The following is a 24,426-nucleotide window of genomic DNA, read 5'->3' on the forward strand; positions in this document are numbered from 1 at the left end:
GCAGGGGGCCGCAGGGGGCCGGTACGGGAGGGCTCCTCCGCGCCGCTGGTCTTCAACACACTGGCAAGGCTAGATCTGCACCGAGCCTCTTTCCTTAGCCTGCTTCTACTTGGTCTGGGTTACACTCTTGGTTGCAGGCCCCTGTGCCCCTCGCTGGTGAGAGGGGTCCGAGGACCCCGCTTCCTATGGTGAATTAATCCTCGCTCCTCTCCCCTCCCCCTGGTCTCCAGGCATTCAGCTGGATCTGACCCTCGCGGTCCCGCGTGAGTCCCGTCCGGTGTGCGCTGGAGCCCTGAGCCAGAGAGGCCGCTCCTCATTCCACGTCCAGGAAGTCAAACTGGAGGAAAGAAGGCAAACTCGCGGAGGCGGGGCTCGGTGCCACGGGGCAGCCGAGACTGCCCACGGCCCCCCAACCCCCACCCCGCTTCAGCTCTGGGATCCGAGTGCCCACCGGCGTCCCTGCACTCTCTTTGCCAGATGGCAGACCCCCGCCCAGATCCTGAATCAGAGCCCGAATCGGTGTTCCCACGGGAGGTCGGGCTCTTCGCCGACTCTTACTCGGAGAAGAGCCGGTTCTGCTTCTGTGGGCACGAGCTGAGCATCACAGAGAACTTCGGATCCCGCCTTGGCGTGGCAGCGCGCGTGTGGGACGCGGTGAGGAGTGGGCGGCTCTGGGCTAGGGTCCGCGGGAGGTCCAGACCCCGGACTTGCCTCCTTCCATATGGAGCCATCCCCGCTACAGTCTTTTCTCTTTTTTCTTCTGTAGGCTCTGAGCCTGTGCAACTATTTCGAGAGTCAAAATGTGGATTTCCGAGGCAAGAAAGTGATCGAACTGGGAGCGGGGACGGGCATCGTGGGTATCCTGGCAGCACTGCAGGGTGCGTGAGCTTTGCGGTGGGAGATGGTGGAGGGGGTACGGGACAGGGATATGAAGTTTTCTTCCTGAATTCTTGGGAGAGGGGAGTATTTTGGGACCAGCCCAGTCTCTTCTTTTTAACGAATCTTCCCCCACCCCCAGCCCACCTCCACCTGCTCTTGTGTGGCCAGACAGCGCTGGTTGGCTGTAATAGCACCCAAGGTGGTTGATTTGGAGGCAGGAAACAAAAATCCGGCAGGCCTTAGCAGAAGGAATTTTTCCTGCGTTTTTGCTCTTTGTGATTTTTTGTGGACTATGCTGTCATGTAAAATCTTTGCTTTGGTTATGGTCTTCTGTCAAAGCGCATATATGGGGGTACCCTGTAGGGGGAGCAGTCTGCAGGTATTAAATCTCATAAGTACTTTGTAACTTCATTGCGAGTATATTTTTGATTCTTTAGGTTTTGATTGCTTGGGAGGAGCAAGCTTATGAGTTTCTGAGGGTTAAAATGTGTTTTGTGGGAAGCAGGGTAGAAATTAGGCACTTCAGACTCAGGAAAGGAAATGGTAAGGAAAATTTTGCTTCATTTTTGTCAAGAACCAAAAACTACAAAGGAAACAGTTCCTTGGTTTATAATCTAATGGGCAGGCAAAACTTCACACTGAAAAGATTCCTTTAAAAACACTTATGGGAGTTCCTGTTGTGTCACAGAGGAAACAATCCTAGTATTGATGAGGATGCAGGTTTGATCCCCGGCCTTGCTTAGTGGGTTAAGGATCCGGTGTTGCTCTGAGCTGTGGTGTGGGTCGCAGCCACAGCTCAGATACCAAATTGCTGTGACTGTGGTGCAGACCAGCAGCTGTAGCTCCAATTTGACCCCTAGCCTGGGAACTTCCATATGCCATAAGTGTGGCCCTAACAAGCAAAATAAATAAATAAATTAATTAAATTGAAATTAAAATGACACTTATGATGTGGAGTTCCCATTGTGGCTCAGCAAGTTAAGAATCCAACTAGTATCCATGAGGATTCACATTCCATCCCTGGCCTTGCTCATTCAGTTAAGGATCCAGCATTGCGTGTTGCTACGAGCTGTGGTGTAGGCTGCAGGCTTGGCTCGGATCCCAAGTTGCTGTGGCTGTGGCTCAGGCTGGCAGCTGCAGCTCTGATTTTACTTCTAGCCTGGGAATTTCCATATGCTGCAAGTGGGGCCCTAACAAGCAAAAACAAACAAACAAAAAACCCCCACTTATGATGCCATCTCCCTAGGAATGCAAATTAACATGTCCTTGTTCACAGGGACGTAACACAAAACACATTCAGGGAAGTCTTTCCATTCATTCAACCAGCATGTATATAGAATCTCCTATGTGCCAAGACTCATGCTAGGTGCTGGGATACAGCAATGAGTAACACAGATTTCCTCTCCCCAGGGAGTTTATGGTCTAGTGGTGAAGATGGGGAAAGATGTTACAGCATGAGAACTATGTTGGGGTATGTGCAGAGCTAGTGGACATGCTCTGGCCATGTCTTCCTTGACTCTCTGGGAGTCCATCAAAGAGACGCTCTGTCCAGAGGAGGAGCGTGAACACCCCAGGCTTAGAAAAATGGAGGGAGTGTCAACAGCAGCTTTCCATGAAGGATGGGTGGATGAGAAGTGGGTAGCTAGGCTGAAATGTGAGAAAAGGCATGTGACATGGATGGAAACATTTTTCACTTGCTCCTAGACTGGCTTCTTCTTTTGCTCCCTATTCTGCTGCCAAGTCAGAAATCTGGTGTTATTCTCGTCCATTGCCCTCTCCCCTCACATCCTGCCAATCAGCAAGTCCTGTGGGTCATATGTCCCTCATATTTCCCCAGTTGTCTGTTCCTCTTCCCTCCATCTGTAGTTCAGGCCACTGCCATCTTTCCCCTGGATTTTCACAGGCATCTTCGAGCTTCCCTAGGGGGGACATTTGGCATGCCCAAACTAGATCTCGTCAGCTTCCACCACCAAACCTGTTTCTCCCTCAGGCTTTCCCATCCCAGTGAATCAAACCACCATCCACCCAGTAGGAAAACCATCTTTGACATGTCCCTTTTTCTCACCCTCATCTCCATTATCCGAGTCCTACTGATTTAGCTCTTAAAAATCTCTGGAATCTCCTGTTTTTCCATCCACACCGATGGCTCCACTTTCCTGGATGGAATTCAATTAGCCAAACTGATTTTCCAGCTTCTACTCCTTGCCCCCACCTAGACGTCCGCCCACTCTACCCAGATCAAATCCCTCCCCCATCTTTCAATGGCTTCTTGTTCCTTTCAGGGTAGAACCAACCCCTTTAGCATGGCCTCCAAGGCTTTGGCTTCCCCTCTTAGCTTCTTTCTGTGCCTCTCCCTCTCCCTCTTGGGCTCCTTATGCTACCTAGTGCCCTCCTGTCAGTTTCTCAAGCCTGTGTCAATGACCCCTTCCTTGGAGCCTTCACACAGGGGGTATACTCTGTGTCTGGAATCCTTGTACCACCTGATAATGCACCTTCTTTGGTGCTCAGCTCAAACATCATTTTCAAGGGAAGGCCTCCTTGACACGCCTGCCCCCAGGCTATCTTATGTCCTCCTAGTACTATATATACAACTGTGCCAACTGGTTTCTTCTTTCTCTTTTTTTTTGGTTTAAATTTTTTTTTTTTTTTTTTTTTGGTCCTTTTGCCATTTCTTGGGCCCCTCCCGCAGCATATGGAGGTTTCCAGGCTAGAGGTCTGATCGGAGCTGTAGCTGCTGGCCTATGCCAGAGCTACAGCAACACGGGATCCGAGTTTCGTCTGCAACTTAAACCTCAGCTCATGGCAATGCTGGTCCTTAACCCACTGAGCAAGGCCAGGGATCGAACCCAAAACCTCATGGTCCCTAGTTGGATTCATTAACCACTGAGCCACGACGGGAACTCCCTTTTGGTTTCATTTTAAATTTGTCACTAACCTCAGATGCATTGCCCAGGTAGCCTATTACCCTTCCCTTATTTGTTTATTCTCCCGCTCTCCTAAACATCTTGTTTTTTACCTCTTTGCCCTTCAAACTGCCAGATGTCTCTTCAGTTGATGATTTATCTCTTCTGATCTCTATTTTCTCATAGAAAATGTCCAGATGTTCCTCTCACAGTGTCTACTCACTCAGCTGTGTCCGTGTCTGTCTGCCCTGCTCTCTCCCCGTTACTGTGGATAAACGTGCTGTGCTCCTAGTTAGGGTCAGGCCCTCCATGTGTCATGAGACCCCAAGCCTTCTCATCTACTCAAAGACATTGTTCCAGCAAACACCTCACTCCCCCGCCTCTCCTGCATTATCCCTTTTCCTTTCCCTCTGGACCATTCCAGATGTGTCTGTGTGTGTATTATGCATATAAATAAATAGGCTGTAATTTCTCCTATCTCAGAAAAAACTCTGGATCTTACACATCCCTCCAGTTACTGCTCCATTTCTCTGCCCTGCTGTATAACAAAACTCAAAAGAGTGAATGCTCACTGTTGTTCCTCTCCTCCTATTCTTTCCTCAACTCCATTCCCGACTGCACCCCCTCCCCACCCATCCCCTCCACTTCAGTTGCTCTAGTCAAGGTTGTGAGCGTCATTTCTTTCTTTCTTTCTTTTTTTTTTTTTTGTCTTTTTGCCTTTTCTAGGGCCACTCCTGTGGCATATGGAGGTTCCCAGGCTAGGGGTCTAATCAGAGCTGTAGCCCGCCAACCTATGACACAGCCATAGCAACGCAAGATCCGAGCCACGTCTGCAACTTGCACCACAGCTCACGGCAATGCCAGGTCCTTAACCCACTGAGCAAGGCCAGGGATCGAACCCGCAATCTCATGGTTCCTAGTCGGATTCGGTAACCACTGCGCCACAATGGGAACTCCAATGAGCATCATTTCTGACTCCATATTGTTATGTACAGGAGTCAGTTATGAGCCCACCTCACTGTCTTTGCAGCATTTGTCACTTCCTTCTCCTCGAAACACCTCCTTTGGCTTCCAGGGCACCACACTTCTCGTTTCTACCCACCTCCATGGCACTTTTTCCATTCTCCTCTATTGATTCCTTTTCTTCTTTGCAACTGAAAGTCTGAGTACTTCAGGGCTCAGGTGCAGTCCTTTGACACCCCGACACCCACCCCTGCTCCCCTCTTTGCAGTCTACACTCCCTCCCAAGCGATCTTATCACCTCGTGCTTTAAATACCCTGTCCATGCCGATGACTCCTTCAGTTATGTCTCGACTGGTTTGTATAACCTGCTGTGTGCTCGATATCTTCCTGTGGTTGTCTGATGGACATCTCAAACTTAATATGTCCAGAAACGGACTTAGGATCTTCCTGTCAATATCTGCTCCTCCTGCAGCCTTCCTTACCTAAATACATGACACTTTGGTCTTCTAGTTGTTTAGCCCAAATATCCTGGAGCCATCTGCCATCCTTAACTTCTTTTCCGCTAATATTTCCTATCTAATCTGTCAACAAATCCTATTGACTCTACCTCCAAAATATACTCAGGATCTGAACACTTTTTTAAATTTTTAATTTCAGGGCCACACCTGTGGCATATGGAGGTGCCCAGGCTAGGGGTCGAATCGGAGCTGTAGCTGCCAGTCTACACCACAGCCTTGGCAACGTGGGATCCGAGCCATGCCTGTGACCTAAACCACAGCTCACGGCAATGCTGGATCCTTAACCCACTGAGCGAGGCCGGGGATCGAACCTGCATCCTCATGGATACTAGTCAGATTCATTTCTGCTGAGCCATGACGGGAACTCCAGGATCCGACCACTTTCTTGACATTGCTGCTGCCCTGGTTTAAACCACCATCACCTCTCATCTGGGTTATGGTAGTCACCTCCCAACTGGTCTTATTCTGACCTTGCCCGTCTGCAGTATTTTCTTGTCACAGTAGCCAGAGTGATTTCTTTAAAGCCATTCTTCTTAAATTCTTAAAGCAATAAAGTTTATGCCCTTCTTCCATCTAAAATTCTTCAGGATGGAGTTCCTGTTGTGGCTCAGCAGATTAAGAACCCAACATATCATGAAGATGCGGGTTTGATCCCTGGCCTCGCTCAGTGGGTTAAGGATCTGGAGTTGCCACAGGTGTGGCATAGGTTACAGCTGTGGCTTGGATTTGATCCCTGGCCTGGGAACTTCCATATGCCATGGATGTTGCAAAAAAAAAAAAAAAAAAAAAAAAAAGTACATACATAAAATAAAATTTTCCAGTAGCTTCCCATCTCACTCAAATGAAAAGCCAGATTTCTCAGTCTCCTTGCAAGGCCCTGGCTAGGATTTGGCCCTTACTATTATCCCTCTCAGTTACTCTGCTCCAGCTACTGGCCTTCCTGCCGGTCCTCAGACTTGTTAGCCACTCCTGTCTCAAGGACTTTACACTTGCTAGTCCCTCAGTTGGTACAGTTTAACCTGAGAGGCCCACACAGTTTGCTCTATCACTTCCTTCAGATCTCTGCCCAAACATAATCTGCTCCACAAAGCTTTCCCTAGCTACCCAACTTAAAATGATATTCCCTGCTCTGTCCCTTGTGTAATTCTTATTTTCCTTCCCTGAGGCATTAAGCTTCAGCACAGCACTTCTCACCATCTGACTTGCAGTGTGTCTTGTTTCTTTTTCTTCTTTCCTCTTTTTTTTTTGCTTTTTAGGGCTGCACTTGTGGCATATGGAGGTTCCCAGGGTAGGGGTCGAATTAGAGCTATAGCTGCCAGCCTATACCACAGCCACAGCAACGCAAGATCCAAGCCACATCTTCGACCTACACCACAGCTCATGGCAATGCCGGATCCTTAATCCACTGAGCAAGGCAGGGATTGAATCTGAATCTGTGTCCTCATGGATGCTAGTCAGATTCATTAACCACTGAGCCACGACAGGAACTCCCTTAGTTTATGTTTCTTGCCACTAGACTCTAAGTGCAGGAGTGGAAGGATTCTTGTCTGATTGGTTCACTGCTGTATTCTCAGCACCTGGCATATAGGCACATAATGGATATTAATAATCGAGTGAATTCTGTTCCTGTAATAATATTATGATTATGATTAAATACTTGGCAGTACCTAATACTCCATAATGAAACTCAAGGCAGGCCAAGAATTTGTGTTGCTCACCACTGTACCCCCAGAGCTTAGGCTCAGTACATATATTTACTGCATGAATAAAGCTTTCTGAAGTTCTAATCTAATCATCCTTACTCTCCACTCTACCCTTAAAACCTGTTGCCCTCGAGGTCAAGCCCAAATCGCCCAGCATGTCATAATCATTTTCCTCTTTACTCTCATGTCTTGATACTTTCCTTTCCACATCTTCCAAGATCCAGCCTTCTTTGCATATGCCGTGCTCTCACTACCAGGCCTTTGTACCCTCTGTTCTCTGCTTGGGAAGCTCCACCTGACTCACTCCCTCCTGTCCTTTAAGGCTTGCTGAGGTCATGTCTTCTGGGAAGCTTTCCAGACCCATGAAGGCTGGTTTGTGTCAGTAGGGGGTGGGTGCACAGCCCACCTCCAGCCTAGTCCTGCCCAGGCTTCTGTTGACCTCTATTTGTTGTGTGTTGGGCAGAGAGGTTGAAGATTAGCTCAGAGAGAATGTCGATGTTGTAGAATGTAGAGTAATGAGATGGCAGTGGATGAGGCTGAGGTTAGGGCAACTACAATCCAAAGTGTGGACTTTGGGCTGTCAAAACATTATCCTCTTAGGCCCTCAGGTCCCTGAACTGTCTGGGCAGGAGTTGAATCCCCTTGTTTGGTCCCTCTGACTTGCATTTCTCCTCCTTCCTCTCTCTCAGGGGGGGATGTTACCATCACTGACCTGCCCCTGGTCCTAGAACAGATCCAGGGAAACGTCCAGGCCAATGTGCCAACTGGAGGCCGGGCCCAGGTCCGAGCCTTGTCCTGGGGGATTGACCAGCATGTCTTCCCTGGAGACTATGACCTGGTGCTGGGGGCGGATATCGTGTATCTGGAGCCCACCTTCCCACTGCTGCTGGGGACCCTCCGACACCTGTGCGGGCCCCATGGCACCATCTATCTGGCTTCCAAGATGAGAAAGGAGCACGGGACAGAGAGCTTCTTTCAGCACCTCCTGCCCCAGCATTTCCAACTGGAGCTGGCCCAGCGGGATGAGGATGAGAATGTCAACATCTATAGGGCCAGGCACAGGGGACCAAGACCTGCTTGACGTCACACTTCTGCTCCTCTGAACCCCTTGTTCTAATGAAGAAACTGCCAAATCTTCAAAGCCATAAACATAAGGACCAAAAACAGATGGATTTCCCTTGCCTCTGTCTTTCCTCCTTCCCTCTTTGTTTCTTGAGGTACTCTTGGGCAGGTGCAGGAGGTGCTGTTAGGGATACCGGAGCCCTAGTTGTACTGGGTTAGAGTGCAAAGGAAGTTCCCGGTTCCCATTCTCAGCAGAGGAAGATGGAGGGTATCCAGGACTTTAGGCGAAGGAAAGGTAAGTAGGATGTGAGAAGAATGGCTGCAGAGACAGACATGCTCCCGTCTAGTCCTGCTATTGTCTTTTTTATGCAGAATGGATTATTTTTTTAGATTCTACTAGAGTTTTGTTTTTGTTTTTTTTTTTTTTTTAAAGAGAGAGAAATGAGCATTAAAGATTTCTGCATCTAAAGGACTCAGACTTTTGCTGGGGTCCTGGGAAGCAAGAAACCTCAGACCACCCACTTCTTGCTTCTAGAGACAGTCTGGTGGTCCCATGGCTGTAACTGGGTCAAAGTCCTCCCAGCGCTGAAGTTGGGGATAGGCAGCAGAGGTGTCCTTTGGACTGTAGCTCCTTCACTCTTTGCAGAGTTGGAGCCCTGATCACCATGTACTAGGTTCTCTTATTTTTCTTTAGGTTTCCAAGCCCTGTCTGCCCTTCCTTCCTAATGTGTTTTGCCTTCACTTCTTTTCTCCTCCCACTGTGGGACCTCTGGTTGGGGCTCTCTTTACTTCACCTTGGGCCACATATCACCTCCTCTGGCCTCCTTTCATTCCCCTTTAAACCATTTTGTAAACTCTCTTGAGTTTCCAGAATCAGTTCTGATTAGCTTCTGCTGCTGCCAAGAGAAGCAAGAATAAACTCTTCTGCTCTGTACTCAGTCTATCCCATATGATCCCAAATTACCCTTCTACTTCATTTCCTACTGGTTTCCCACATGTGTTGCAGCCTCCTACAAAAGGTCTATTCTTTGTGCCCTAAATCCACACCAAGATTTTCTGACTTCTTCCTTCACTCTTTTTGATGATTCCTTGCCTGGAAGGGCTGTTTCTGCCTGTGAAAAATCTTCATTACACTTAACCTCGTTCCTGAAAAAAGCTTTTCCTTAGCTTCCTGTTTGAATATGATTTCTTTCTCCCTTGAGACCCTTTAACTGTTCCTCTTGTGGGGCTTACCTTGTCTTGTATGATCATTTGTCTGTTCCCTATTTTCTCCCCATTAGATTACCTTGGAGGGTAGGGCTGTGGTTCCTGGCACACAATTGGTGTTCAACAAATATTTTTGTTCGGGAGTTCCCATCGTGGCTCAGCAGAAATGAATCTGACTAGTATTCATGAGGATGCAGGTTCGATCCGTGGCCTCACTCTTGAGTTAAGAATCCAGCGTTGCTGTGGCTGTGGTATAGGCTGGCAGCTATAGCACCCATTGGACCCCTAGCCTGGGAACCTCCATAAAAAAAAATATGTAATATATATATATGATTTGTCTGTTCCTTCAACAATATTTACTTGGTTTGTTGGAGGGACTCCACCCCTTCCTCTCTAGGTGTCCTTGGCCAAACTTTTGAACCCGCCTAACTACCTCACAAATTTGTCATGAATCATAAATGGACATTGAATATGAAAGCGCATTGGAAATAAACATAAAGTCTTACCACGTGTCTTATATTGTATTGTTATTTTGTGACAACTCTGTCTCAGGCTTTCCATTATTTTGCCTGGATGGCGGCGGTGGCGGTTTGCGGGGAGTGGGGTAGTAGCAATTTCCTCGTGAAATGCCATCTCCAAAAGCCAAGTAAGAGAAACGAATGCGCCCTCCGGCCAGCAGGTGGCGCCATCCCCGCTTGGCGCGTTTCTGTGGAGAGTTTTGGCCCCATCGCCACGCCGTAGGCTCGGGGCCTCACCGGTGCGCTGGCCAGCGGCAGTGCACGGCCCTGAGGAAGATGTCGCTCCTGTGGTCGCTGCGCCTGTCCCTGGTTGCGCGGGCTGCGAGCTGCCCAGTGAGGGCTCTTGGCCCCAGCCCCGTTCTGCCTTCCTCGCAGGTCTCCCGTGCGCCGTGAACGTGCCCTTCGCTTCTCCTCTGTTCGGCTCGGTTCCACCTTTCCCCCCACCTTGGTGCCTGCTCGCGGTCTAGCGTCTGGGCACTTCCTTCCCCCCCATTCCCCTGGGCCTCAGTCTCTCCTAAGGTTGCCTCCCATCCCTCGAACTCCTCGCTGTTTCCCGTGTCTCATCCCTTGTTCTTAACCCTTCCAGGCGGGGCCCCTTCTGCTTCAGTCGCCGCAGCCGGGGCATACGTTTCACGCAGGGCCATGCCTGTCCTCCGCCTCCAGCAAGGAGCTCCTCATGAAGCTGCGGCGGAAGACGGGCTACTCCTTTGTAAACTGCAAGAAAGCTCTGGAGACTTGCGGTGGGGATCTCAAACAGGTGTGGGGGAGGAAGTAAAGGGGAAAGCTCTGGCGCCGCGGTGGGGAGTACTAGGGCCTGACCCCAGTGCTTTCGGGCACTGACTCTGACCCCTTGAAAGCAGTTGACTCAGGGTTCCAGGGTTAGCAAACTATTCCTTGCAAGATGGCAATGAGGTTTCCTTCTGCTCGAGGCTGAAAGGGCTTGTGGCAGCTTTGGAGTTAGAGGAAGACCAAGACTCAGATCGTGGTTCCTTCACACTAATTCTGTGACCTTGGACACCTTACTTAATCTTTCAGAGTTGCATTGTTCTTTTTTTTTTTTTTCTTTGTAGGGACGCACCCGCGTCATATGGAAGTTCCCAGGCTAGGGGTCTAATCGGAGCTGTAGCCACTGGTTACACCACAGCCACAGCAACGCCAGAACCGAGCTGCATCTGCGACCTACACCACAGCACACCGCAATGCCGGATCCTTAACCCACTGAGCAAGGCCAGGGATTGAACCTGCGTCCTCTGAATAGTAGCCAGTTGGTTTCCTCAGAGCCACGACGGGAACTCCACATTGTTCTTTTTTATATAACAAAAACACTACTATCTGAGGAATTCTCGCTGTGGGTTCATGATGGATTTGTCTCTGTGGAGGTGCCGGTTGGATCCTTGCCTTGGGCAGGGGGTTGAGGATCCCGCGTTGCCACAGATATGGTGTAGGTTGCAGCTCCAGCTTGGATTTGATCCCTGGTGCAGCAATTTTCATATCCTGCTGGTCAGCTGAGAAAGGAAAAAAATAAAAAAATAAACCTAACAACAAACAAAAAAACCAACTACTATCTGCCCTGTAGGGTTACTGTGAAGATTAAACCTACCCAAGGTACCAGGCACAGTGCCTATTATTTGGCATTTAGTGGTAGGCTGCCAATAAACAATAGAAGGCTTTAGTTTCTATTGTATGGTTGAGGGGAAGGAGAAAGAATTGGGGAATCTGAAGATACTTTGGAGCCCTATTCTATTCTAAATTCTGTGCTTTGTCATCTACCCTTTTTCTTTTTTATTTATAGGCAGAGAGCTGGCTCCACAAGCAGGCCCAGAAGGAGGGCTGGAGTAAAGCTGCCAGGCTCCATGGGAGGAAGACTAAAGAAGGTCTGATTGGGCTGCTGCAGGAAGGAAACACAAGTGTGTTGGTAGAGGTGAGTTGTCAGAGTTCCAGGTACTAGGAACAGCTGTCCCTTGGGTGTAAGGTGCTGTGGTAGACTCTGCACCTTACACCCACACCACCTTAAAGAAGTGGTTTTTGAGGAGTTCCCTCTGTGGCACAGTGGAAACAAACCCAACTAGGAACTGTGAGGTTTCAGGTTCGATCCTTGGCCTCGCTCAGTGGGTTAAGGATCTGGCATTGCCGTGAGCTGTGGTGTAGATCGAAGACAAGGCTCGGATCTGGCGTTGCTGTGGCTGTGGTGTAGGCCAGCAGCTGTGGCTCCGATTCGACCCCTAGCCTGGGAACCTCCATATGCCGCAGGTGCAGCCCTAGAAAAGACAAAAAAAAAAAAAAAAAAAAGAAGTGGTGTTTGAGAACCATAAAAGCTAGTTAGAAATAAGCCCATGAGACTGCAGTTATTATTTCATTATTATTATTATTTTTTAGAGCTGCACCCACAGCATATGAAGGTTCCCAGGCTAGGGGTTGAATTGGATCTGTAGCCTTCAGTCTATACCACAGCCACAGCAATGCCAGATCTGAGCTGCATCTGCGACCTACACTACAGTTCAGGACAACATTGGATCCTTAACCCACTGAGTGAGGCCAGGGATTGAACCCAAAACCTCCTGGTTTCTAGTCAGATTCATTTCCTCTGTGCCATGACAGGAACTGCTATTTTTTTAATTAAATTAATTTATTTACTTATTTTTGGCCATACCTGGGGCACACGGAAGTTTCTGGGCCAGGGATCAAACCTGGGCTTGGGTTGCTGCTGTGGCAACACCAGGTCCTTAACCAACAGCACTACAAGAGAACTCGGAGACCCTGGTTATTAGCTATGGATTTATTGAAGTATAGAAATGCACAGGTTGTTGATGAGTAAAGGCCTAGTAGTCTAGAATATTTTTCCTAAGTGTAAGTCCATTGTGGCTTTACATCTTGTCACTGATAGTTTTCTTGAACAGTTAGATTTTTAAAGCTAGGAATTATACTAATTAGCTGATGGACAGTGAATGGCTGTTTTAGAAGAGATTTAAGGGCCCTGTTGGTGAAGAATCAGGTGTGGATTAGAGTGAGAGAAGAGACAAACAAGCTAATGACAAAAGTGGTTTGCCCTGTGTCAGACCGCACTGGAGGAGTTTGGAGAACGAGGTGCTTATGGCATGTGGTCACAGGCAAGTGTTGAGCTTATAGTGAATCCTTTGGGGACATTATAGAACCATCCTCTCAATGTGCAGTTTATTGCTAGCTCATTGGCACGCAGGAATTACTTCATTCAGTTTCTGGCCTCACGTTAGCAGAGGGACTGTAGCTTTAGAATCCTAGAGACATTTATTTCTGTTTTGTTGAGTCTGCTGCTTGTTCTGTCAATACTTTGGTTTAAGACATTTTTGGAAATGGTGATTAAACAGCTTACACAGCAATATGAATTTCTTCCCACAGGTAAACTGTGAGACAGATTTTGTTTCCAGAAACTTAAAATTTCAACAATTGGTCCAGCAAGTAGCCCTGGGAACCCTGTTGCACTGTCAGAGCCTAAAGGATCCACTCTCCACGTATAGTAAAGTGAGTTTGGAGTTGTCTCCAACATGCTGGATTTGTTCCTATTCCAGTTTTTCAGACATCGTCATGTCTTACTTTCTTATTTCATGTCTCTACTTAAATGTTACCTCTCTGGAGAGGAGTACCTTTCTATTGTTTTATCCCCTTATCTTGCTTCATGTGAAATTTTTTGTTATAGTGCTTATATAGTTTTTGTTACAGTACATTTTTTTTTTTTTTTTTTTTTTTATTTTCCCACTGTACAGCAAGGGGGTCAGGTTATCCTTACATGTATACATTGCAATTACAGTTTTTCCCCCACCCTTTCTTCTGTTGCAACATGAGTATCTAAACATAGTTCTCAATGCTATTCAGCAGGATCTCCTTGTAAATCTATTCTAAGTTGTGTCTGATAAGCCCAAGCTCCCGATCCCTCCCACTCCCTCCCCCTCCCATCAGGCAGCCACAAGTCTCTTCTCCAAGTCCATGATTTTCTTTTCTGAGGAGATGTTCATTTGTGCTGGATATTAGATTCCAGTTAGAAGTGATATCATATGGTATTTGTCTTTGTCTTTCTGGCTCATTTCACTCAGGATGAGATTCTCTAGTTCCATCCATGTTGCTGCAAATGGCATTGTGTCATCCTTTTTTTATGGCTGAGTAGTATTCCATTGTGTATATATACCACATCTTCCGAATCCAATCATCTGTCGATGGACATTTGGATTGTTTCCATGTCCTGGCTATTGTGAATAGTGCTGCAATGAACATGCGGGTGCATGTGTCTCTTTTAAGTAGAGCTTTGTCTGGATAGATGCCCAAGAGTGGGATTGCAGAGTCATATGGAAGTTCTATGTATAGATTTCTAAGGTATCTCCAAACTCTTCTCCATAGTGGCTGTACCAGTTTACATTCCCACCAGCAGTGCAGGATGGTTCCCTTTTCTCCACACCCCCTCCAGCACTTGTTATTTGTGGACTTATGAATGATGGCCATTCTGACTGGTGTGAGGTGGTATCTCATGGTAGTTTTGATTTGCATTTCTCTTATAACCAGCGATGTTGAGCATTTTTTCATGTGTTTGTTGGCCATCTGTATATCTTCTTTGGAGAAATGTCTATTCAGGTCTTTTGCCCATTTTTCCATTGATTGATTGGTTTTTTTGCTGTTGAGTTGTATAAGTTGCTTATATATTCTAGAGATTAAGCCCTTGTCAGTTGCATCATTTGAAACTATTTTCTCCCATTCTGTAAGTTGTCTTTTTGTTTTCTTTTGGGTTTCCTTTGCTGTGCAAAAGCTTTTCAGTTTGATGAGGTCCCATGGGTTTATTTTTGCTCTAATTTCTATTGCTTTGGGAGACTGACCTGAGAAAATACTCATGATGTTGATGTCAGAGAGTGTTTTGCCTATGTTTTCTTCTAGGAGTTTGATGGCGTCCTGTCTTATATTTAAGTCTTTCAGCCACTTGGAGTTTATTTTTGTGCATGGTGTGAGGGTGTGTTCTAGTTTCATTGCTTTGCATGCAGCTGTCCAGGTTTCCCAGCAATGCTTGCTGAATAGACTTTCCTTTTCCCATTTTATGTTCTTGCCTCCCTTGTCAAAGATTAATTGACCATAGGTGTCAGGGTTTATTTCCGGATTCTCTATTCTGTTCCATTGGTCTGTCTGTCTGTTTTGATACCAGTACCACACTGTTTTGATGACTGTGGCTTTGTAGTATTTCTTGAAGTCTGGGAGAGTTATGCCTCCTGCTTGGTTTTTGTTTCTCAGGATTGCTTTGGCGATTCTGGGTCTTTTGTGGTTCCATATAAATGTTTGGATTGTTTGTTCTAGTTCTGTGAAAAATGTCATGGGTAATTTGATAGGGATTGCATTGAATCTGTATATTGCTTTGGGTAGTATGGCCATTTTTACAATATTAATTTTCCCAATCCAGGAACATGGAATTATCTTTCCATTTCTTTACATCTTCTTTGATTTCTTTGATTAAAGTTTTATAGTTCTCGGCATATAGGTCCTTTACCTCTTTGGTCAGGTGTATTCCGAGGTATTTGATTTTGTGAGGTACAATTTTAAAAAGTATCGTATTTTTGTATTCCTTTTCTAATGTTTCATTGCTGGTATACAGAAATGCAACTGACTTCTGAATGTTAATCTTATATCCTGTCACTTTGCTGAATTTATTAATCAGTTCAAGGAGTTTTGGGGTTGAGTCCTTAGGGTTTTCTAGGTATAGTATCATGTCATCTGCATACAGTGACAGTTTGATCTCTTCTCTTCCTATATGGATGCCTTTTATTTCTTTTGTTTGTCTAATTGCTGTGGCTAAGACTTCCAAAACGATGTTGAAGAGCAGTGGTGAGAGTGGGCATCCCTGTCTTGTTCCAGATTTGAGTGAGAAGGCTTTCAGTTTTTCCCCATTGAGTATTACATTTGCTGTGGGTTTATCATAAATGGCTTTGATTATATTCAGGAATGTTCCCTCTATACCCACTTTGGCGAGGGTCTTGATCATGAATGGATGTTGAACTTTGTCAAATGCTTTTTCTGCATCTATTGAGATGATCATATGATTTTTGACTTTTTTTTTGTTAATGTGGTGTATGATGCTGATTGATTTGTGTATGTTGAACCATCCTTGTGAACCTGGGATGAACCCAACCTGGTCATGGTGTATAATTTTTTTGGTATGTTGTTGGATTCGGTTGGCTAAGATTTTGTTGAGAATTTTTGCATCTATATTCATCAATGGTATTGGCCGATAGTTTTCTTTTTTGGTGGTATCTCTGTCTGGTTTTGGAATGAGGGTGATGGTGGCCTCATAGAATGTCTTTGGGAGTATTCCTTCTTCTTCTACCTTTTGAAAGAGTTTAAGGAGGATGGGCACCAATTCCTCTTTATATGTTTGATAAAATTCACCTGTGAAGCCATCTGGTCCTGGACTTTTATTTGTAGGGAGTGATTTTATGACCTCTTCAATTTCATTTCTAGTGATCGGTCTGTTCAGCTGGTCTGTTTCTGCTTGATTCAGTTTTGGCAGGCTGTAAGATTCTAGAAAATTGTCCATTTCTTCCAGATTGTCAAACTTGTTGCCATACAGTTGTTCATAGTATTCTCTTATGGTTTTTTGTATTTCTGCTGTATCCGTTGTGATTTCTCCTTTTTCATTTCTAATTTTGGTTATTTGGGTTCTTTCTCTCCTCTTTTTAGTGAGTCTGGCCAGGGGTTTGTCAATTTTGTTCACCTTTTCAAAGAACCAGCTCTTGGTTTTATTAATTTTCTCTATTGTTTTTTGAGTCTCTATTTTATTGATTTCTTCTTTGATCTTTATAATTTCCTTCCTTCTGCTGACTTTCGGACTTTTTTGTTCTTCTTTTTCTAATTCACTTAGGTGGAGGGTTAAGTTGTCAATTTGGGCTCTTTCTTCTTTTTTGAGAAAGGCCTGGATTGCTATAAATTTCCCTCTGAGCACTGCTTTCGCAGCATCCCATAGATTTTGAGAGGTTGTGTCTTCATTATCATTTGTTTCAAGGTAGTTTTTAACCCATTGGTTTTTTAGTAGCATGTTGTTTAGTCTCCATGGAGTAGGTTTTTTCTCTCTGCTTTTCCCATGGTTGGTTTCTAATTTCATGGCATTGTGGTCAGAGAAGATACTTGAGATAATTTCTATGCTCCTAAATTTATTGAGATTCGCTTTGTGTCCCAATATGTGGTCGATTCTTGAGAATGTTCCATGAGCATTTGAGAAGAATGTGTATTCTGATTTTTTTGGATGTAGTGTCCTGAAGATATCAATTAAGTCTCACTTTTCTATTGTTTCCTTTAGGATCTCTGTTGCTTTATTGGTTTTCTGTCTAGAGGATCTGTCCATTGATGTGAGGGGCGTATTTAGGTCTCCTACTATGATTGTATTCTCATCAATATCTCCCTTTATGTCTGTTAATATTTGTTGTATGTATCTGGGTGCTCCTATATTTGGGGCATATATGTTGATGATAGTAACATCCTCTCCTTGGATGGATCCCTTAATCATTAAATAGTGTCCTTCTTTGTCTTTCTTTATGTCTTTTGTTTTAAAGTCTATTTTGTCTGATATGAGCATTGTGACTCCTGCTTTTCTGTCATGTCTATTGGCGTGAAATATTTTTCCCCACCCTTTCACTTTCAATCTATATGTATCTTTTTTCCTAAGGTGAGTTTCTTGTAGGCAGCATATTGAAGGTTTTTGCCTTTTTATCCACTCAGCCACTCTGTGTCTTTTGATTGGGGCATTCAGCCCATTGACATTTAAGGTGATAATTGATAGATGATTATTTATTGTCATTTGAACCTCGTGTTCCAGTTGATTCTATGGTTCTCCGTTCTTCCTTTCTTTTTTTTTTTTTTTGGTTGGATGGTCTCCTGTTATTATCTGCTTGAGTGTATTTTTTTTTTCATTTTTTGCAAATGCAATATTTGGTTTTGGCTTGTGGTTGCCCTGTTTTTTAAGTATGCTAACCCCTTCCCATAATTGTGTGTTTTAGCCTGATGGTCCTGTAAGTTCAAACACTTCATTACTATATTAAAATTAAGAAGAGAGACATACATACAAACAAAAAGGGTTATTTACTTCCTAACATCCCTTGCCCACATTTTATGGTTTTGATGACTCTTTTTTATTTTTTTCTTTTTAATTTTATTTTGTTTGAAGAGTGTTCATGATTAAATCTGTATGCTGGCTTATTTGAGTGACTGCTCTCTGATTGCGGTTTCCTCAGTCCTAGTTCTTCCTCTTCTTCTTCTTTTTTTTTTTTCTTTTCTTTTTTCTTCCCTTTCCTTCCTTTCTTTTTGGTTTAGAGAAGCCCTTTCAATATTTCCTTTAACCTGGGTTTTGTGTTGCTGTATTCTTTAAGTTTTTGTTTGTTGGGAAAAATTTTTATTTCCCCTTCTATTTTAAATGATATTCTTGCTGGATAAGAGTATTCTAGGTTGCATATTTTTTCCTTTTATCACTTTAAATATCTCTTGCCATTCCCTCCTGGCCTGTAGTGTTTTACAGTACATTTTTATTTATAACTTGTCTGCTCACCCCAGTTGAATGTAACTTCACAAAGTAGGGCATTTGTTTTTTCACTAGTGTGTCTCTGGTGAAAGAGAATTGGGCCCAGAACTTGGTTGGGGCTCATTAAATCGATGTGGAATGAATGAACGAATGAATGAATGCCATGGGATAGAGTCCATCAAATCAAGTGAAACTTTGTATTCTGAAATATAGAATGGCCTGAGGAAGATTTTTTAAATACAGATACCGGGAAATGCCCAGTTTAGGAGACTAAGCATATTCTTGTCCGTAGATCATCACAACCCAACAACCCAGTTTTATAGCATTTCCAGCCCAAACCCCCAGCCCATTCCTGCCACCCCTCAACCTGTCCCCTTTGGACACCATAAGTTTTTCAAAGTCTGTGAGTCAGTATCTCTTCTGCAAAGAAGTTCATTGTACCTTTTTTTTTTTTTTTTTTTTTAGCTATTAGACATTTTAATGTTCAGATTATCCCTAGATTTGGCTAGTATAAGCCAAGCCTCTGCAAGCTGGCTCCGCTGTCCTTTTGATATAGCTTCATTATTTTCTGAGTAATTTTCTTGCTTTTTGGCATAACAAAACATTCTGGGCATATGTCATACTTTCCCTGCTCCAGTCACCAAACTGGCCACTTCTCCAAGGAGTCCTGATTCTTTCCGGTGGGAAAATGGCTTTAAGAAACCAAGATCTTGGTCTTAGCAAGAGCTGGTCATTAGGTATGCTTACTTCTTCTAAGGTGCCATTGCCACTCTGCTCTTTCAGCAGAGTTAGGAAGTTCTGTGTGTTTCAGTTCTAATCCTGCACCATAGGCCTTCCTTTCCTTCCCCCATTCTGTTTGTACCTTCCTTCTCTCATAGTGAATACCCTGGCTCCTAGAAACTTCATTTTATTTGCTTAATTTACTCGATGTTCACTACATACTTTGTTTCAGACTTAGTATCCCTGATCACTGCAAATTAACAAACCTGCTAAGGAATTCAAGATTTCTTTTTTTTTTTTTTTTGGTCTTTTTGCCATTTCTTGGGCCGTTCCCACGGCATATGGGAGGTTCCCAGGCTAGGGGTCGAATCGGAGCTGCAGCCACCGGCCTACACCAGAGCCACAGCAACACGGGATCCGAGCCGCATCTGCAGCCTACACCACAGCTCACGGCAACGCCGGATTGTTAACCCACTGAGCAAGGGCAGGGACCGAACCCGCAACCTCATGGTTCCTAGTCGGATTCGTTAACCACTGCACCACGACGGGAACTCCCGGAATTCAAGATTTCTTTGATGTTCTTTTTGTCTTTATGTTGAAGTTATATGGTGAAAAGATTGTATCAGAAGTAACTTGGATTAGTTTTTTTCCTTTCAAATACAGTTAGAATCCTTATTTCTGTTTAGTCAATGTGTATTTTCACCCCGAATCCTTGTTAGTTTTATTTTTGATAGTTTTTTTTTTTTTTTGGGTCTTTTTGTCTTTTGTTGTTGCTATTTCTTGGGCCGCTCCCGCGGCATATGGAGGTTCCCAGGCTAGGGGTTGAATCGGAGCTGTAGCCACCGGCCTACGCCGGAGCCACAGCAACGCGGCATTCGAGCTGCGTCTGCAACCTACACCACAGCTCATGGCAACACCGGATCGTTAACCCACTGAGCAAGGGCAGGGACCGAACCCGCAACCTCATGGTTCCTAGTCGGATTCCTTAACCACTGCGCCACGACGGGAACTCCTGATAGTTTTTTTTTTTTTTTTGTCTTTTGTTGTTGTTGTTGCTATTTCTTGGGCCGCTCCTGCGGCATATGGAAGTTCCCAGGCTAGGGGTTGAATCGGAGCTGTAGCCACCGGCCTATGCCAGAGCCACAGCAACGCGGGATCTGAGCTGCGTCTGCAACCTACACCACAGCTCACGGCAACGCCGGATCGTTAACCCACTGAGCAAGGGCAGGGACCGAACCCGTGACCTCATGGTTCCTAGTCGGATTCGTTAACCACTGCGCCACGACGGGAACTCCTTATTTTTGAATATGTAAAACATTAACAAGGTTCTGAAAGTTAAAACTATTAATACGCAAACACACATCTTACTCCTTCTTCTCTTCCTTCTACCCCATTCCTCTCCACTCCTGTGGATAACCAACTTCATTGGTTTCTGGTTATCCTTTTTGCAGAAATAAGCATATTTATACAAATACTTTATTACACAAATGGTGGTATAACATGTATGTATTTTTTAATTTGCTTTTTTCTCTTAATACATCCTGGAAATACTCCATAGCAGTTCATGGAGACCCTTTTTTTTTCCTGCTGCATAGTATTCCATTGTATTACTGTAATGTGGTTTATTCAGCTAATCTCAGCCTATGTTTGGGGATTAGACTTTCCAGTATTTTATGATTAGAAATAATTGCTTAGTGAATAACTTTCTGCATATTTACTTTTGTATTGTTGGAAGTGTATTAGGGTAAATTCCTAGAAATAGGATTGCAGGGTCAAAGGATAAATGTTTATGTAGTTTTGTTAGCTATTGTCCAATTCCCTGCCATTGTATTTGCACCATTTTTCATTCCTTCCAATAGTCTATAAACCTTTTAGCGTTAACATTTTATGATTGTATGAAAATACTGTTCCTGGTTTCTAGGAAACTGCATTCTTAGAAGTTAGGTGAGAAACTGGGATAGAATTGGGGGTGGTGTGGTGACAAAATATTTATAAAGATGGACCTGTTATCAATTTTTAATGTTCTTGGCTTAAGGAAAACATTATCTATTTATACTTAGTGTCTTAAATCATTTTCTGAGAAATAAGCTATATTTTTGCTTAGTCTTTTGATAATTTGAATTGTACAGACTGACTCATGTTCATTTTCTTTGTGCATTTAGGGCTTCTTGAATTCTTCCGAGCTTTCTGAACTTCCAGCGGGCCCTGAGAGAGAAGGGTCTCTCAAAGATTGGCTGGCCTTAGCAATTGGTGAGTATTTGTAAGGATCTGGAAATTGGAAATTAAGAACTACAGCTCCTGGAATCTTTGGTATCCTCCAAATCTAGATCAAGATTGCAAGCTCATGTTCTTTCAAGGACCAGATAATATGAATGTGAGAGGTGGGTTGTGTGTTAGATGTTAATGAGCAGTGGGCACCCTGAAAAGCTCACACTCTGCTGAAGGATGCCACTACCAAGCCATCTATTACCTTGGGATAAATGGGATCCCTGTGTCATAATTTTTTTAGATTCCTTGAAAAGAATTTTGATTTGTATGAAAATCTTAGTTTTTAGCTACTTGCACGTAATTAAATTTAGCAGACATCACTATGCTGATCAGAGAGTGTCTTTAGGCAGAGATGACCTTTTGACCTCTGGTTGACTCCCTCTCTATATATTATGGAGGAAGTAGTCCATCAGAAGTCATTTCATCTTTTTATCAAGGGATCCAGGAATATTTCAGGGCATCATTTCTAGGAATTCATCTTTTGTAGAAAATCTGATCCTGAATTTGTGAAGGTATGTTCTTTCAGAACCCGCTGGCTACAGGACCCATATCTGGATCTGGTGGGAGTAGTAGGGATTTTGCCTTCTTCACACGTGTCCTTGATGAAAGGAGGGAAGTAGGACTGGGGTTGGAGCTTGCTGGGAATTTACTGCTCATCTCATGTTTCCAGTCAAGGCATCAGTTCTGTTTTTATCAGGTCATCTTGAAGTATGTGTGATGTTTCAGTGAGTCATGGTTGAGAAACCAGGCAGACAGCTGTGTATGGGACTTATTAAGAAATTCTGGAAGAACTGGGTGTTTCATCCTTGTCAATTTCTGGGAATTAACTATTGGGTAGATGCTTTAAGCTGTTTGAAGATTCCTTTTGTTTTCTGGATACTCTCCTTCTTTGACAGTTACATGGCTAATTCACGGATATTTCGCCAGACCCCTTTGTTTATTCTCCTACCTCTCCCTACCTTTTGGCTTATTTGGACTCCTGGTAGAGGGGATGGCAGCTTTCGAGAAAGGTGGAAAGTAGAATCTGTTTTTGGTTCTTATAAACAACTCTGAAGATATTCTCTTTTTATTTTTGATGAGGGGAAGTTGAAACCATCAGATGACATGGAATTTTGGGTTTTCTGGGGCTTTTAGTTGTGGACTTTTTCCTGATAGAGTGGATGATTAGGAGTTGTCTGGGACAGTTTTGGTGGTTTTGGGGAGGGATAGTGATTCAGTGGCCAAAAAACACTTAATTGGTTTGGAGTCAGATGCGAGGTGTTTTTTTTGTTTGTTTGTTTGGTTTTTTTTTGTCTTTTTAGCGCTGCATGTGCAGCATATGGAGGTTCCCAGGCTAGGGGTCTAATCGGAGCTGTTGCTGTTGGCCTACGCCAGGGCCACAGCAACGCCAGATCCAAGCCGAGTCCTCAGCCTACACTACAGCTCTCTGCAACACCGGATCTTTAACCCGCTGAGTGAGGCCAGGGATCAAACCCACAACTTCATGGTTCCTCGTCGGATTCATTACCCCTGTGCCACGACAGGAACTCCAGATGGGAGTTTTAATTCCAGCTCTGCTGTATAGTAGGTCTGTAGCCTTGGGAAGGTTCCTTAAGCTCTCTAAGCCTGAGTTTAATGTAGTAACGAGAGCCAGATTAGAGTGCTCACTGTGTGCCAGATACTGTAATAAGTTCTTTTACACATCCTATTTATTTCTCCCAGTAACCCTGCTTTCAGGTTACTTGAAGTGGTATCATCTCCGTTTTACAGATGAGGAAATGAAGGCTTGATGAATTAAGTGGGGTTCTGTCATTAAGTTCCTTGCCTAAGGTCGTGTATGCCAGGGTCTGTGTGCAGCCGGGGCTGTGATTTTAAATGCCAGCGTGGCACAGAGTTGGTGCTCCACAAAGGACTCTCCATTTCTCCCACCCTTTTTTCCTCTTTACACTGAAAATGGTATGTCTCCATCTTACAGCATATCCACAGCATAAATTCCCACACTTGGCCGCCTCTGCACATATTTTGGTACTACCACAGGCATCATATTCTGGAATCGTATTTTTTGTTTTTGCTCTTTTATAGGGAAACTGGGAGAAAACATGACTCTTAAACGAGCTGCATGGGTGAAGGTGCCAGCTGGGTTCTATGTGGGCTCTTATGTCCATGGGACAATGCAGAGTCCCTCACTCCACAACCTGGTGCTGGGGAAGTATGGGGCCCTGGTCATCTGCGAGACGTCTGAGCGGAAAGCAAACCTTGAAGACCTTGGCCGCCGCCTTGGGCAGCACGTGGTGGGCATGGCTCCTCTCTCTGTTGGCTCCCTGGACGATGAGCCTGGGGGAGAGGCAGAAACCAGGATGCTGTCCCAGCCATACTTGCTGGATCCCTCCATCACACTTGGACAGTATGTGCAGCCCCAAGGGGTATCTGTAGTAGACTTTGTGCGGTTCGAATGTGGAGAAGGCGAAGAACTAGCAGAGGCCGAATAGCTTCCAGAGACTTTTGGCCCATGGGAAAACATTTATTCTTAACCGTGGACATTATTACAAAAAGAAGTTATTTCCTAAGCATCTTCAAACCCAGAATTTGTTTTTCATTTGAGTTCATAATGAAATTATATACTTCATGGGTAGAGTTATTAAATAAAATTAATAGAGTAGAATTTTTTCCTTGTTTTCGTAATGCTGGGTCTAGCTTTTTTGTGCCTTGCTTGTGGCAGGTTTTAGAAAGCAACAGGTGGGCTTTATTTATTTATATTTGTCTTTTGTCTTTTCAGGGCCGCACATGGGGCACATGGACGTTCCCAGGCTCAGGGTCGAATCGGAGCTGTGGCTGCAGGCCTATGCCACAGTCACAGCAACCTCGGGATCCGAGCCACGTCTGCGACCTACACCACAGCTCATGGCCACGCTCGATCCTTAACCCACTGAGTGAGGCCAGGGATTGAACCCTTATCCTCATGGATATTAGTCGGGTTCGTTAACCTCTGCACCATGACGTGAATTCCCCCGGTGGGCTTTGGTGAAGTAACTGACAGTGTCTGGGGAACAGGCATCTCCAGCTGTGCTGCTGCTCCCTTCAACCAGACTTATTAAGGTGTCCCTAAAATGTGTAACTCATTCCATCCTCCTCCTCCTGTGGCATAGAACTCCCGTGTTCAGTTTGGCTTTGTGATGCTCTGGACTATGCTTC

At 44.8% G+C, this 24,426-nt stretch overlaps 2 protein-coding genes across 2 annotated transcripts; both read left to right on the forward strand.

Annotated features, from left to right (window-relative positions):
- EEF1AKMT3 (EEF1A lysine methyltransferase 3) lies at positions 1 to 23,896 on the forward strand. Its single transcript, XM_021091900.1, has 8 exons — positions 1 to 654; positions 767 to 878; positions 7,656 to 10,127; positions 10,339 to 10,509; positions 11,545 to 11,673; positions 13,128 to 13,250; positions 21,150 to 21,237; positions 23,317 to 23,896. The coding sequence occupies exons 1-3, from the start codon at positions 478 to 480 to the stop codon at positions 8,045 to 8,047; spliced, it is 681 nt and encodes a 226-aa protein (XP_020947559.1). The 5' UTR covers positions 1 to 477; the 3' UTR covers positions 8,048 to 10,127; positions 10,339 to 10,509; positions 11,545 to 11,673; positions 13,128 to 13,250; positions 21,150 to 21,237; positions 23,317 to 23,896.
- TSFM (Ts translation elongation factor, mitochondrial) lies at positions 9,974 to 23,916 on the forward strand. The gene is made up of 6 exons (XM_021091898.1): positions 9,974 to 10,127; positions 10,339 to 10,509; positions 11,545 to 11,673; positions 13,128 to 13,250; positions 21,150 to 21,237; positions 23,317 to 23,916. Exons 1-6 carry the CDS (start codon positions 10,029 to 10,031, stop codon positions 23,721 to 23,723), a joined length of 1,017 nt encoding a protein of 338 aa, XP_020947557.1. The 5' UTR covers positions 9,974 to 10,028; the 3' UTR covers positions 23,724 to 23,916.

The sequence above is a fragment of the Sus scrofa genome, chromosome 5 (genome assembly GCF_000003025.6).
Source record: "Sus scrofa isolate TJ Tabasco breed Duroc chromosome 5, Sscrofa11.1, whole genome shotgun sequence".
In the NCBI taxonomy this organism is placed as follows: domain Eukaryota; kingdom Metazoa; phylum Chordata; class Mammalia; order Artiodactyla; family Suidae; genus Sus; species Sus scrofa.